At 35.3% G+C, this 15,434-nt stretch overlaps 1 protein-coding gene across 1 annotated transcript in view; it reads right to left on the minus strand.

Annotated features, from left to right (window-relative positions):
* Positions 1-1,807: 1,807 nt before the first annotated feature.
* Positions 1,808-15,434, minus strand: part of PLCZ1 (phospholipase C zeta 1) — a 41,940-nt gene continuing 28,313 nt past the window's right edge. The window contains exons 9-12 of the mRNA XM_072332130.1: positions 8,957-9,129; positions 6,141-6,273; positions 4,370-4,519; positions 1,808-1,890 (exon numbers count right to left, since the gene is read on the minus strand). Of these exons, the coding sequence (XP_072188231.1) occupies positions 1,808-1,890; positions 4,370-4,519; positions 6,141-6,273; positions 8,957-9,129 (539 nt within the window). The remainder of the gene's footprint in view (positions 1,891-4,369; positions 4,520-6,140; positions 6,274-8,956; positions 9,130-15,434) is intronic.

The raw sequence follows: 15,434 nt of genomic DNA on the forward strand, positions 1-15,434 counted from the left end.
CAGCCTGTTACACACACGCAGAGCTGAGCATGTATATAAACCTTTCCAGAAGCAAGGGCACATTTTAAGGCATGGGAGACACGTTGATTTGTGATCCGATCTGCTGTAAAATTTTAAGATACCATACTGAGTGGATCTGACATTTGTTCTACCAGGTAGAAAAGTGGTCAACAGAGGGATAATAACTCCAAAAGCTGAAGATAATTGCCTTCTTCTCCCAAAGGACTCTCACATATCAGACTTCAGAAGGTAATGTTGTATAAAGCTCCTGAAGTGGCCTGGGAGTGCTGTTTAGGAATCTAAATAAGCTGGAGTTTTTCTCAGTGTCAAACCAATTGGCCATGTCACTTGGTCAGTTTGTGTCTGAGAATAGATACACCAGATTGCCTTGTGAAATTAAATTCCTCCTCAGTAAAGGGAGATAGGGGGAACTCTGCTTGAATACTGAGTATTATTATTATTAGAATTCTGAAGAAAGCTATAAAATATTTATCACATGAAAAAGATACTGGCTAGCATACAGATATGATCACTACAAAGTTCAGTAAGTCTAACATTTTAAATCATAGGATTTCCTGAGTAAGGAATCAAGTGACTTGTCACTCAAGAACAGAAAACACATTGTGCCTGGCTTACAATGTTATCAAATTACGTGACTTTACAGTTCAACATTGATTTTAGATTCTTAGTCTACTCCCTTGGTTTCCTTATTACAACTGTAATGTTATTTTCTAATGGTGTTATTTTCAGTGACATTTTCTAATCATTGCTTACAGCATACTGTGATTTTCCATCTCAGAGCAACATTCAATAGAATAGTATTAAAATTGCTTTAAGTAAAAGTAGCATTAAAAATAGAATATTATCAGAACTGTCTGCAAACAGCATTAAAAATAGAATATTATCAGAACAGTCTGTAAACATGAGCAGTACTGTTGGTATTAAAGAAAGAAATCTGTAAATAAAACATCCTTTAAAAAATGCACATTTGAGTAACAGATCTGCAATTAGTAGTGGAAGCTCAGCAATACTTCAGTTTTCTAAGGAAGTTGGAAAAACTGTGATTTATGGATGAGATTGGCACCGATAGCTCTGTTAGGCAAAAAACTGCCCTCAGAGAACTTAAATCATGCAATCAACACTTACCTTCCCTAAACTTCTTCAAATCCACCTCAAAGCATTGTGAATCCTATTCCCCAAGTTCACAGTCAGTAAGAGGTATCCTGAGCTTCCTGCTGCTATGAGGAACACAACCCTTTACAAATCAGTCTGTGAATTATTTGTCTTTCTTTAGCAGCAGGAGGTTCGGGATTAGGCTGAGAAAAGGTAGCAATATTAACATCTTACATTTTTATCATTTAAGAGCTACTTTTCCTCAGAACTGTTTCTCCAGGTGGCAAAATTACAGTAGACATTAAAGGGATACAGCTCAAGCAGAAACTGCCATTGCTATCCATTGAAAGAGACTTTAAACTGAATGTGTCATTTTTTTCTGTTCCCTTGGAACTATGATTGCTCTTTGTCAACACACATAAAAATTTGCATGTTAGCAAGTTCATAATTTTGTAGTGTAACATCATAAATATTAAATTATTATACTCAGTAATTAATCATAATTTTGCAATTCACTGCAAGGGAAATTATTAATTGAATTCAACAAAATGTCTAAAACAGTTCACTCTACATGAATTCTTCGTAGTGCTACCTTCAGTCTGGAAATCAGACTACTGGGTTGTTGCGAGCCAAGTGCTGTTGCTTTATTGAGTGTGGTGTGAGTCACCAGAATGACAGCTATTGTGGAGCATTGTTAGTAGTACCAGACATACACAAACAGAGATGCAGGTTCAAGTTTGCCACCACGTTTGGAAAACAGGGGAACAGTACAGTAACCTGTAAAAATAATAACACGTGATTACTGTACTAATCACAACTGAAAATACTGTAGCCGTATTTCATAACCTGCTATGCAAATACAACATAGCAACGAACCTCAGCCTTTAAAATAAAGTAAAATGATATAGAACCAAACCCCCATTTCTACTGGTTTTCTCCTCTAGATATACAACATTTTGAACTTGGCACTTTGGGACACAGAGTAAAAGAGTAAGGGTAGAATCTTCTTCTGCCTTTTCAGGTTTTGAAACTGAAGGCTGGATTAAAAAAAACAGCAATACTTTAAATAGGAAGAAATCATGCATTCTAATATTCAAGGAACTATGCTTCACACATTCTTCTTATAGCAAGTTAAATAACTTGTGATTCAATAGCGATAGTGCTTTACAGAGAAGAATGGTGTTACAGCAATAATACACTGTCCAACTAAGGAAAAAAAGAAAAGAAAGAAAAAAGTATGGCATAAGATCTTCTATCAAGACATCTTAAGCCTGTTAAGGATCACCTTCTACATATGAGTGACTCCCAGTATCAGAGGTAAGGCATCCCTTGGAAACTGCATGTTCATTATTTGAAGAATGTGTAGTTCTTAACTTGAAAATTATCTTACCTGCTCTGAAAACAAAAAATACTCTCCTCCAAACCCAAAGGCTATATTGCTTCATAAGAATGTAACATATATTATTTCATAGAAATGTCACATCTGATAAAAAATGTTGGGTTTTTTTGTTTGTTTGTTTTTGTTTTTTGTTTTTTTTTCTATGTCTATATAAGTGCAGTTATTTAAATATCTGCTTTCACTAAAAGTTCAGTTGAGAACTGCAGTTCTCAGAACTCTTCTTTACTTGTGTCTGGACATGGACACAATCTTCAGGATCCTCCTTTGGGTTTGGATTTTCTTGATTCTTTTATCCAGTGTGAAAGTTCACTTTACACTTAAGGTTGAGCTTCTGAGCAACAGATATTAAATCAGAACCTTGTAAACGTACATTTGTGGTTAATGTTTAGAGCACTCCAGTACGTGAAAGACGATTTTTTTCCTATCTGGTGGCTTACTTCAAGGATTAAGACTCATTTCCAAGGACTGTGTTCTTAGCCCATAGCTACAGAATATTCTCCCAAATGTCCTGAGAGAAGTAAAATTCTGTTATTGAAATTGATATAATTTGTATGAAAACATCAGCTGTTAACTCATGTGGTGATAGTGAGCTAGGATGTGGGACAAATTAATTCCTGTCTTATACTGGACTGAGACAGAGGGGCTGTAAACCCAGGACTCTCCTCTAGCTTTTAACCTCCCAGCTAGAGGGAGATTCTCAGCTTCAGTCCCTCTGAGTATAACTACTTAATCACTACATGAAAAATTGCATACAGCTACAGATGGGCAGCAAGTGCTCTTCCCCAGTATGACCTGTAGCTGTGTGGTGAAGCTGCCACTGAGGAGTTACACGCCATAATTCTATAAAAATAAATAACTGAATTCACAAATATTAATGATTTAAAACCACACGTAAGCTTTAGCATCTTCTATTTAAGTTTATCTCAAATATAGGGTGCTTATTTTTTTTGCATTTTTCTGAAATACACATATAGTAGAAAGTGATCAGCATAAAGCTGTTGAAGATAAGCAAATATTCCTTAGGAGAAATGTCTGTTCTTGTGTAACTCCTAAGCCCCAACTAAGAATCACAAGCAGCTTTATGATTTCAGAACTTGGAAAGAAATAGCCATTAAAAACCTTGCTAAGCTTTATTTTAAAAAAAGGCACAGTGCCCACTGCCAGCTCCAATTCTTTGCCTTCATGTCTTCATTTACTAACAAAAGTTGATTCTGTTTGCTTTGTCAGAAATGCATTTGGAAATCCAGTACAGTAAACAGTCATTGTATATAAGCCTTTCTCCTTGGCCTACTGACTTCTGTGTCTTTTCCTTATGTGCAGACTATCAATCACATAAGATTCCAGGAACTAAACTTGTACAAGAGAAGAAATACTATTAAGAAAAAATACTAATACATATTTTTGCTTAATATATATTCTTCATTTTGCAGTCTGAAGAGTCATGGGCAGATAACTTGAGAGGTCTGTGGCTTTTTTGCTTTGTTTTAATTTGGCTAGTTGGGGTTTGGAGCCTGAGTAGAAAATGCTGTTTTGACTAATTCTTATTATTATTATCATTATTTTTTTTTTCTATCAGAACAAGTTAAAATACTTTCTGAAGAATTTCTATTTTGAAATGAATGTTCTAGTAGGAATTATTAACAGTCATTAATAGTTTTTTTGATTTCTACACTGTAGACTAATTCAGAGACAACAAAGATTTAAAAATATAGAGAGTTCAACATTTAACCTATTGTTTCTCAGTTTTCCTCTAGGAAATATACATAATGCTGTGCTACATCAATACCACAGTAATGATAAAAGCATGGATTGTTCTAGATGACTTTGAAGTATTATTATCACTTAAAAAGATATTACCTTTACTCAGACTCAGCAGTGGTAATGTGTATTGACCAAGGAAATCATTTGAAACCAGAGAGATCTCATCTTGTACACAGAAGCGTATCAGTGCTAGTTCTGGAACTTGGATGGTAAAAGAGAAAGTTTCATCCCATCTAGGACTCAGAGCTAATGAAAAGAGAAAATACATAGTATCAAAATACCATTTATTACATTTAATATCTGAGCTGTGTTTGCTCTCAGTAGTGCTTACTGGTAAAATCAGTTCTTTTGTGCCAATTTAAATAAATGGCAGGACTCCAAGTGACTGCAGTGACATAGGTCACATCTTTTGTATGAATTATGAAATGAAAACTATGAGAAGGGAGTGCTTAAGATGAAGCAGACAGCCTACGATTTGCCTACAGTATGCATACCATCCCGTTCTATGGATTTGTTGTGTATTGGGTACATAACATTGTCAGTCAGACACCTAAGAAAGTTGCCATTCTCCCTTCAAAAAGAGCAAAATCCAGGTTCAGAATTTCTGATCAACTTAAACTTTCCAACATTCATACTAAATTTGTGTTTTTCCCAAGGTTTCTCTTTTAACAGTGTTGGAAATGAGGCAGGAGTTGAATAAATTTTGGAGGAAAAGTGGTAACGTGACTGAAAGCAAAATACGAAAAGGGATGTAGAACAGGATACATAGCATTTGTCCTGTATAACATCTATACAGAGGGAAAAGGAATGTAGAGGCTATCTACAAAAAGGAGGAAGGAAAAATAGAAGAGAGTGGCAGAGAAGAGATCACAGAGAATCTTTAAGCTGAGGCAAGATGATCTATAGGATAAAGATAAGGGAGTGCTTGAAGACAAATACAAAGAATACACACTATCTTTCCAGCAATAGAGGGATATAACCTGCTAGAAACCTCATATGAGTTAAATGATAAAGATGAAGACATTTCTTCACAAAAGGCCCCCAGAAATTACATGAGTGTGCTGGTTTGTGCTCACACAGATTTCATTTTCTTCATAGCATCTCATGTGTTGCTATGTTTTGGAGTTGTGACCCAAACAGTGTTGATGACACACTGGTGTTTTTGTTTTTCACATTGCCCTACCGTGGAGGAGAATGGGAGTGAAAAAGAGGTTGGGAGGGTACGCAGCCAGGATATGTGACCCTAAGTAACCAAAGGAATATCCCATAGTGCATAGTGTTGTAACAAACTTGAATTAAGTAACCTCAATGTGGCACAGAGAAGCAGGAAAGGGCAGGACATTCAGAGTTACCGCATTTGTCTTCCCAAGTAACTGTCATGAATGTTGAAGCCCTGCTTTCCTGGAAATGGCCTGCTAACGGGAAGGGCCGAATAAATTTCTTTATTAGGTTTGCTTGCATGCACAGCTTTGCTTTACCTATCAAACTATTTCAACCCAGAGATTTTACCTCTCCTTTCTCACATCCCACTGTGTGCAAGGAGAGGGGAAGGTGATAGAGCAGCTATGTATTGCTTAGCTGCCTCATGGGGCCAAACTACAACAGTGAGTAAACACCAAGCATATTCCATCTTCCCTCAAGAGAGTGCTACTATCAGAGAGTTTATCCTTCCTTAATCTGCAATTCAACAAAAATGGTGTGCAGTTTAAACTTCTGCTAGAGATTTTGTACCAGAAGATCAACGCTAGACAGAAATAATTGCAGTCTCTGTAAGTACATAATAGCTTCCTGGGAAGGAAAGATGGGCATTCCATATTAAATATTATTGTCTTTTGTTCACGGTTAAGAGTCTAAGACTGATGCTCACCATTGCTTTTTATGACACTAGATTTTCTTTTTGCTTGATCTTCTGGCACACCGTAAATTTCTATCTGCACTAAAGGGTCAGCTTTGTTACTCTTCGACAGGTTACTGGGTGGTAACTGATGTCCACTGATGAGCTGGAAAATTAAAGTTGCAATGAATTGAAATGTCTGCAAGAACTGACTGTACATAATAGCTGTATAGTTACCATCATGGCAGAAATAATTCCATAAGAAACTACACTTACCAGCCATAAAAGAACTGTTACCAAAATATCCATTAAACACAATGAAGTAAGTTAAAAATATGGAGCTTCCCATTTAATTTAATTCTTGGCTCATTTGATATCATTATGCTTTATATAATAATTTCAGATTTAATCTTATTTATTTATACTTATCATAAAAATGTTGGAGAAATCAGTCTGATTATTGTTGATTTTCCTGAGATCAATCCCATAATTTTCTGTCAAAGCTGTGCCTACTAGGCTGGCGCTAACACTTAAAGTAACACCAGCACAGTGTTGCAAGGTATGTAGGGTGTGTTCCTGTTCTTTCACAGGAATACATAAAAACACACCCTTTATCAGGCTCCCAGTTGTTTTTGTTAGTTAGCTACCTGGAACTTTTGCCTCAGACTGTTTTATAATCTGGCACCCAGCCTAAGGAAAGATTTATGAAAGTCACAACTTTTTCTACTGTCTATTTGTATTTCAGGACACCAAGGAGAGAATAACTATCTGTACAGTATCTGCTTTTTAGCAATTAGTGCTGGAATGTAGCAAGAGAGATACAAACCTGCAAGTCTAGGTGAGAGACATGATGCTTATGGTCCAGAAACCATCAAAACACGTGATACAGATTATTTCTCCCCTGTCACTCACCAAAACATCAAAAAGCACCAACTGTAAACTTTGCTTAGGTGCTTTATGTAACACCTTGGTCCAAGAAAAGTACTAGCCTGAAACACTGATTGTTATTTGCTTAGCAGACCCAGGTACTGGCAGTTTTATTCCTAGAGAATTACCCTCAATCAAAAACTTTGTATAATGCAAGCATGAGCAGACTGCCCATTTAGAACCAGTGTAGGGCCTTTGGCATGTCCTGAATGTCCTTACTAAAATCCAGCTGCACTGCTTCCCACCCTGACCCTGTTGCCAGGTCATCTATGTCTCGGATGGGGTGGGAAAAAAGGTGCTCACTCAAATCCTTAAGCCCAATCCATCTGTGAGATTCAAGGTGAAACAGACATACAGAAGGAATAGAAAACAGCATGACAGACTTAGAAATTTCTGTATAAAACACCTTGTGTGATTGTATTTCTTCTTCAACAGCTACATACAATCTTTCTCCTGATGGGAACCGCAGCACATCAGGTGAGAAAGTGTACTGAATTAAATAAAATCAAGTTCTGTATGATTTTTGTCTTTACTTCTGTTTTCTAAATTTAATCAGTCAGCCTAAGAGACTTTTATCTCATATGTATTATAGCTCTGCCTGATAACTGCTATTTCTCAGTTCATCAAGTTAGTAAATCTTTAGCAGAAACTGTTTTCCCTTTAACTCCTGCTCCAGATATTTTTTTTGTCTTCAACCACAATTTCCCATTTTTTGCTTCTTTGCAAGAGCTCTACAGCCCCACACACAGCTGGTGTGATGCTGTTGCTGATGCTATCGAGCCTGCCATCCCAGTCTATGTTAGTCTAAAATCCCGCCTTTCTCTGTTCCAGCCTCTTCCAAACTCAGACATTTCCTTTTCATTGTCTGTCTCCTAGATTACAGACAGGAAGTATTCCTCATCTTAATTAACTCCAGCTTTATATAATCAAGGACTAAAGTAACAGATGTATACGCATGGGTGCTTCAAATCATCCAGTCATGTCTGTTTGTAATTGGTATGCTCGCTGTTAGGACACCAAATGTTCTTGATTAGGTGCACAAATTATGTAAGCGTTTTATAATTGTTATTAGCTAATATTTTATCTCCACTATTTATTTTTTCTGAAAGAAATATCAATTATACACTAATTTTATGCTAATTAAAAAACATTTATAAGTAGTATGCTGTACAATCAGAAATAGCACATTTTCATTGGGAAAAGGTAGTTTTCCAGCTAGCAAAGAATTATAAAACATCTACTTGACCTCAAAAGGAGGAGTTTTATTTTTCATTATTTTTAAATGACATATATACAAAATGTTTTTCAGAATTAAATCAGATTTGAATTTGGGAGAAGTAGAAATAATTCAAAGGCTTACTGAGTCATCTTCCTTTTTATAGTTATTTATACGATTTTAAGATGATAAACAATATTTTATGTCTTCATAGGAAGACAATGAAACTTAAACGAAGCATAAAGCTTCCTACCATATCTTAAAACATTTGCAATTACTTTACTGTGTGTGGCATTGCTAATTCTTAAAGAAAATAATACAAATAGTGTACATTTGATTTCTGAAAGCTTTCAGTCTGCACAGTCATAACTGGCATTCTTTGGTCAACTGTACTTGTGACACACACAATGCAAGGTTCACATAGATTAATGTACAGAATGCTGTGGAAATCATGTATTTTTACAAATTCATCAACTCTGAATGTCTAGATATTTTTAGTAAACATAAATGAACTACAGATGGGAAACCATCCAAGCAGCAACAAAATCTATATGACAGTGATGTGCTGGTAGAAACAACAATAAACTTTCCAGTAACCAGGAATGAGAATGACATTAGAAAATAATAGATTACCAATTGGTCTGGAACGTATAACAGTTGTTTGTTTTTATGTTTTATCAAGCAAATTACAGCCAACTAAGCTTACCCTTATTGACAGAGATATTGGTTTACTGTATCTTCCCACATTGTGTGGGTTGAATGTTGATTTGCGATTTCTCAGGAATTCTGGTTTCAGAATATATCCACAGCCACCATTGTCTAAGAATTTCCCATTTTGCAGTTCCATTGGTATTCCTGGCGTCTGGAAGTTTAAGGCCACTGTAAAAACAAATAAATATGAATTTTAAAGAATAACCATTTATATCAGTTTATAAACTAACTCTCTGACAATTACAGCCTAATCAAAAGCAAAAGAGATTTAAGACTGTGTAACTTTCATTTTGTATGCAAGATACTGCTTCTTATGTATAGCAATATTCAATAGTGAACAATTAACATCCAAAAACAAAGTGCAATGCAACATGTTGTGTATTTTCCCATTTCCTTCTAAATTATTTAGAATAAGACATTATTTCTGGTTTTTCCTCTACAAGGACTAAATTCACATGACAATACCCAGCAATACTCAGTACTTCGAGCCTGGCTGCAAAGTTCTGCTACAGATTACAAAACCGTAGGATAATAACTAACTTTAGCTAGGGAGAAGAATTCATCACCAAATGATATCACCCAGAAGACTCATAGAATCATAGAAGATCCTGACTTTTGTAGGACCCACAAAGATCATCTAATCCAGCTCCTGTCTACAAGACTACACAGAATTCAACACCTTTGTCTAAGACCAAACACTTCATTAACTCTGTCAGCTTGAGGCCATGGCCATTGTTCTGGCGAGCCTGACCCTGTGCCCTACTACCCAAGAAATCGAGAAGCTTTATTTCAGTATTAGAATATTCAGTGCAAGTATAATATATAAGGTTATAGATTTAGAATCATTTTTTAAATTGTTCTTAAATTTTATGGGAGCAAAATCTTCCTTCAAGCATAGTTTTCCAGTGCTGATGATTTTTGTTACTATACACACGACACATTTTCCTTTTCTTGGCAGCTCGAAACATTTTTGGTTTGTTGCAGCAACAATAATGAAATAGCACACTTCTCATCAACATGACATTATAATTCACGAGATAAAACCAACATTGAAGTAGACTTGCTAATGAATTTTTCCCCTATTCCAGTACATTGGAGCTTCCTTTCACATTGAAAATAGAAAATGCACAAGTCAAATCAGTGAAGAGAGAACATGATATGTATTAAATAGAAAATGATAAAAAGTTGTTTACCTGATGGCTTGGCAGAAAAAATTAAAAAATAAAAAAATATATTAAAAAAAATAATAATTAAAAAAAAAACAACAGCAACAACAACAGAGACAGTACAAGTGATTCCTAATAATTATTCAGAAAATGGACATTATTACACGTTCCTATGAGATAATATAAATCTACTGAATGAACATGCAGCAGAATTCAGAAATTCTTTTCTCCCCTGCAAGAAATTTGTCTCAGGTTCACTGCAAAAATTATTTATTTTTTTCTCTGCTTTGATGAGCTTTTAAAAAACTTCTTTATTAAGTAACACAGACAGCAATAGATCTGGAGAATGAGGCAGCTGGTGCTAAGGTTCTAATGTTTGCATTACACTTGGCTTTGATGGGGTTACTGCAGAAAAGCTGTAGCCTGGCCCTGCAGAATCAATGTCAGTGAATAGCTGGAGTACATTAGGTGCTCCCAGAGTGCATCCTCTGTTTCACCTGAAAGGAATCCCATCTGTGCTAGTTAAGATTGTTCTGCAACAAATGCTTGTATGCAGGAAGTAGGAACAACTGGGAAATTTGCTTAAAAAATATCACCACAGACAATAACGAAAACAAAAAGCAACATGCTTTCCTGTGTTGAGCTACCTACTAACATAAGCACTTATATAGATTTGTGTCAATAAGCAAAGGAACTGTAAGACTATTTTCTCTCTGTCAATACAAACTAGACCTTAAAATGTTTTTATTGCTCATTGTGCTCCATAAACTTCTGTATCCTTTTTTCAGTAGGGCATGTATTCTCATGGTATAGTTTTGACAGTGATTCACTATTTGCTTTTATGACTCAAGACTCCATCCAGAACAGACTCAAATGCAGTGCTGTGCGACCCTTGTTATATGGCAATGGAGGTATCAAGCGTGTTGAGTCAAGCAGTGAGGTGAATTCTATAGTGGTGAAACCCTCATGGCTCTTCAAACCTACATCCAGGCAGGATTTACAGATAACTCAAGATCTCTCAGTCCATAGGTAATTCCTAGGCCGTCATTTCAGAATAAGTGATTTAAAAACTATGACTAAAATCACATACTTCAAACAGCTGTGGCGTCAAATAGAAGCAAATAAAATACACTTGTAGCTTCCACACGATGAAACAAATTACATGATTGCACATAATGAGGCTGTTGCTATATTTACAAGCTTCATAGGCTACTAAGCAGGAAAATCTGATTTAACAACAGAAACAAGCAAGGGAGAATACTTTACAATTTGTCACATCAGGTAAATTACTTCACATAAGTGAGGGTCAATGTTATTATGGGATCATATCTTCAAACACCAACACTATTATTTTACTAAATTTAATTTTACCTTAGAATAATTTAAAATACACTGAACACTAGTTTTAATCTACCTACTGATGTCCTCATTTTAAAACTTGTAACCTGATTCAGATAAGTGAATGCAAGACTCTCTGAAATTCAAAGCTCTACAACTGTTTGCAAGGTTCAGAGATTCCAGGAGACCCCTCAGAAAATGCTTTACAGTATACCGCTAATGCCCAGTTTTTCATTTCGATCAGATGCAGTTACAACCCTTTGCACTTCTTGAGAAATGACAAAGTTCATAAATTAAAAACTACACTTTCCATTGCCTGGCAGTGTGGCCATACAGCAACATCTTTCTGCAAGAAAGATTGAATTTCTAACCAATGTTTCATCTCAGTTTTGCTGAATTCAAGAACAGAACTTGTAATAACATGTTTTGTATTTCTGTTTCACGAAACAGTCACAATTTGTAATGCATTTATAAAGCAAAAAATGAAGCAATCTTTAATACAGAGAGGAATACAAAGGATGTATTTCATCTTAAATTTCTCTATCACAGGCAGTCAACTTAAGTCATTCCTAAAACTAATTGCAGAACTAAACACACTATAAATACTAAAATACAACACCTTCCATAATTATTGTCATTCAAGACATAATTAATTTTTAATGTAAAATAACAGCTTCTGGAAACCAAAGAGAAAACTGGTATTCTTAGATTTCTAAGTTGCTATGATCTGAAGGCAGTGCAGAAAAGCTGCATATCTTTTACCTGTGATTCTGTCTCTCAATTAACATTTCTGTTGGGTCTTTTGACTTGTCATTTTTTATTTTTCATTCTTCTCTTCCTGATACTATTAGCTACATTACAACCCTGAGGTTTAATATATTGTCTGCGTTTAAATGAGAGATTTTACAATGAATAAGCACAAATTCATCACCAGTTTTCCCTAAAATAAGTACTTAATTGTATTTTATGCCATTTAAAATCCACCTTAAAATGTCTGAATTCTATGCAAATAATTTCAATAATATATGCAAAAAGCACTCAGTGCCGGTAATCCTATCTCCATGATTTACTTTACCCATTTTAATCTAAAGAGATAATTCACCACACTCTGATCAGACTCAGTTCTTTTCAGGTGTCTATGCCCTTAAAATGGGCTGCTCACAGTAAGTGCAATACTGAAAGTGAAGACTCACTAATGGAAAGTATACCAGCAAAATTGTCTTCTACGCCTTAGATAACCAACATGTAAAGTGAATTCTACAAAGCTGGAAATACTATTAAACAGGACCACATCCTAATGATCTGGATTATTTTGTTATTGGTTATGAGATGATCTATGTAACTGGATTTGAAGATACTGCATGTATTCTGTGCTGTTGACAACTCCAGATGGGCATTGACTGAGTATCCTCTCTTGTCATATACACATATACAGGTCACAGCTTCACCCAATTCATTGATGCCCAAATTTACAGAAACACTTTCAGAAATCCTTACACAACTGTGTAGTCCATGTTGTGCTTTTATTTTAGTGATGTGCCTTTTGCAAGGTTTCATCTACAGCCTGCATAAACATGCTAACCGAATATGAGGTGGCTCAAGATGTGAATGAAAAAAGAGGACTTTTAATCACTTGGAAATCGAATGACAGTATTTGACATAAGAATAGACCGTAACATGATGAGAATTTGTCAGCTGTTATGTGTATCAAAAAGCAAAGATTAATTTACCAAAGGCAACATACATAGCACTCAGAATGTTATCAGTAGTAAATAGATTCTATCAAACTAAAATACAATACTACTTTTATCATCTGAATGACAAATATAACGATTTATATCTTAAGTGCAAAGAATATTTACCTTTTAGTATTATGCAATCTAAAATGCATTCTGATGGAGTGCAATACATACTATAGCACCCTGAAAATCCTCTTCTTACACAAGATGTGCAGAATGTGCTCTATCACCAAGAGGCTAAAACACATAAGCTGGGATAATGGTGGAACATAGTGAATTTTAAATACCTTTTCCATATGGGTCTTCATGAGTAACTAGAAAAACATGCCACAACTAAACCTGAAAAACTATGTCAGCCTTCTCAGACTACTGTGAGTCTGAGTATTACCTGTTATTCTGGTCCTGCCTAGACATGTCCCTCTGATTTTCTCTGCCATCCCTGGATGCTTGTAAATTCAGGCTCGCACAAAAACCATCCAAAACCTTTATACATCCTCAACATCACCTTTGCCCTGAAAGCTGTTTTTGTTTTTGTTTTTTAATATTTATGCTAATTTAGCCCTCTTCCCAAGCTAGTGAATGAGTGTGTTTGCAACAGAATTTCATGTATAAGGACTGTCTACCAAATAAAAAAAAAAAATAAAAAAATAAAAATAATAAAAAAAAAAACCTTTACTCACATTATAACTTTTGACATACAAGCTGTGTCACACCACTTTTTCTGACTAATGAATTTGCTTAAATCGTCATTTCTAGCTTTGCTTATCGCTGACATGTTTTGAAAGGGATACTCTCATTCCACAGAAACTCAATTTATGAATGGCTTACATCATGAGGTATTCTGCTGTAGTAAGAGGGATTACTCATCTGCTAACTGAGTGGTATGCATAACTGTCTGACACATCATGCACAGCATATGCAGTCAGCCTATTCTTATTGTCTTTGGGCCAGTTCAATACTGCTGCTCTACAGACATTATCAACGGAAATGTTAAGAATTCAGTCATTCTGGTGTTCATAATTGCTGACAATGTTCCTACTTAATTACAGGTATCTCTACTGGAAAATAGATGTCAGGTGATTAAATACCATACACAAGAATTTCTACATCTGGTTTCAATTAGGGATCCTTTCTCGTGAGGTTCTCATGGGAAAAGTACCTAAAGCATTTCTGATAAACTATCATATCTAAAATCTAAATTGTTTTTTGTTATTTAATTAATATGTCAGATTGAAAGCTACGCCACAGTGTAAGTCTCAGCATCTTTTGGCTGTCATTGCAGTTGCTTTAAACATGGTTGAAAATATTTTCTTGATTTGTTTGCCTTGTGTTTCCTAGCAGAGTATAGGATACAATCAGCTTCACTTTCCTGCTTCAGTCTGGCTTTCTAACACAACATTTAGAACAAGGTCAACAAGAAGTTCAGAGGTGATTGTGTCCCTGTAGTTTCTTCTGTAGTTCTTTTAAAATGACTATATTTCAGCTGAGTTATTTAGTGTCCTATTAGTTGTCTGCAGTCCTGGTTTTAGCAGAAAAGCATTATTTTCATGATTACTGTTGACAGAATGCTGACAAAATGAATTTTCCATGTTTTTGTTTTTGTTTGTTTGTTTAAAGTTCCAGCTTTAATTGCCCACAAAACCAAACAAACACAAAAATCTACCATAATTGTCTAAAAAGAAGCAAGCTCCAGAGTAACCAAGACCTTTGTCATTAGCTTGGCAGTTTGTGATGTTCCTGCAAGAGAAATATGAAAGCTATGTTCATGACACCTCCTAGCCCATCAATCCATACCAACAGAGACATGTGTATTGAAATTGTTCAATTTATCCAGAGATATTATCCTACCTAACTTATAGGAATTAGCTTCTCCACTAGAGCCAGTGAGAATCTAGTCAGCTAACCTAAGGAGCATCATAAGCAAAAGTGCATCGATTTTTCACTATGAGACTAATCATATCCTTGGAGTCTATAATCCTAATTGCTGTCCCATTGTGCTGGGGACATCTGGCATTAAACAATAAGATGTGAAAAAGCTGTTTTTATTGAGTTTCATAAAGCATTACAGACATGTGACCTATTACATTTATGATGTTTTGTTGTTTTTTTTTTCAACAACATGACATGTAAGCTTTTTTTTTTTTTTTTTTTTTTTTTTTTTTTTTTTTTTTTTGGCATTATACTAGAACCCATCCAGAATGTACAACAGAACTGAGTAAGATTTAAGTCC

Source organism: Excalfactoria chinensis, chromosome 1 (assembly GCF_039878825.1).
Source record: "Excalfactoria chinensis isolate bCotChi1 chromosome 1, bCotChi1.hap2, whole genome shotgun sequence".
Taxonomy (NCBI): domain Eukaryota; kingdom Metazoa; phylum Chordata; class Aves; order Galliformes; family Phasianidae; genus Excalfactoria; species Excalfactoria chinensis.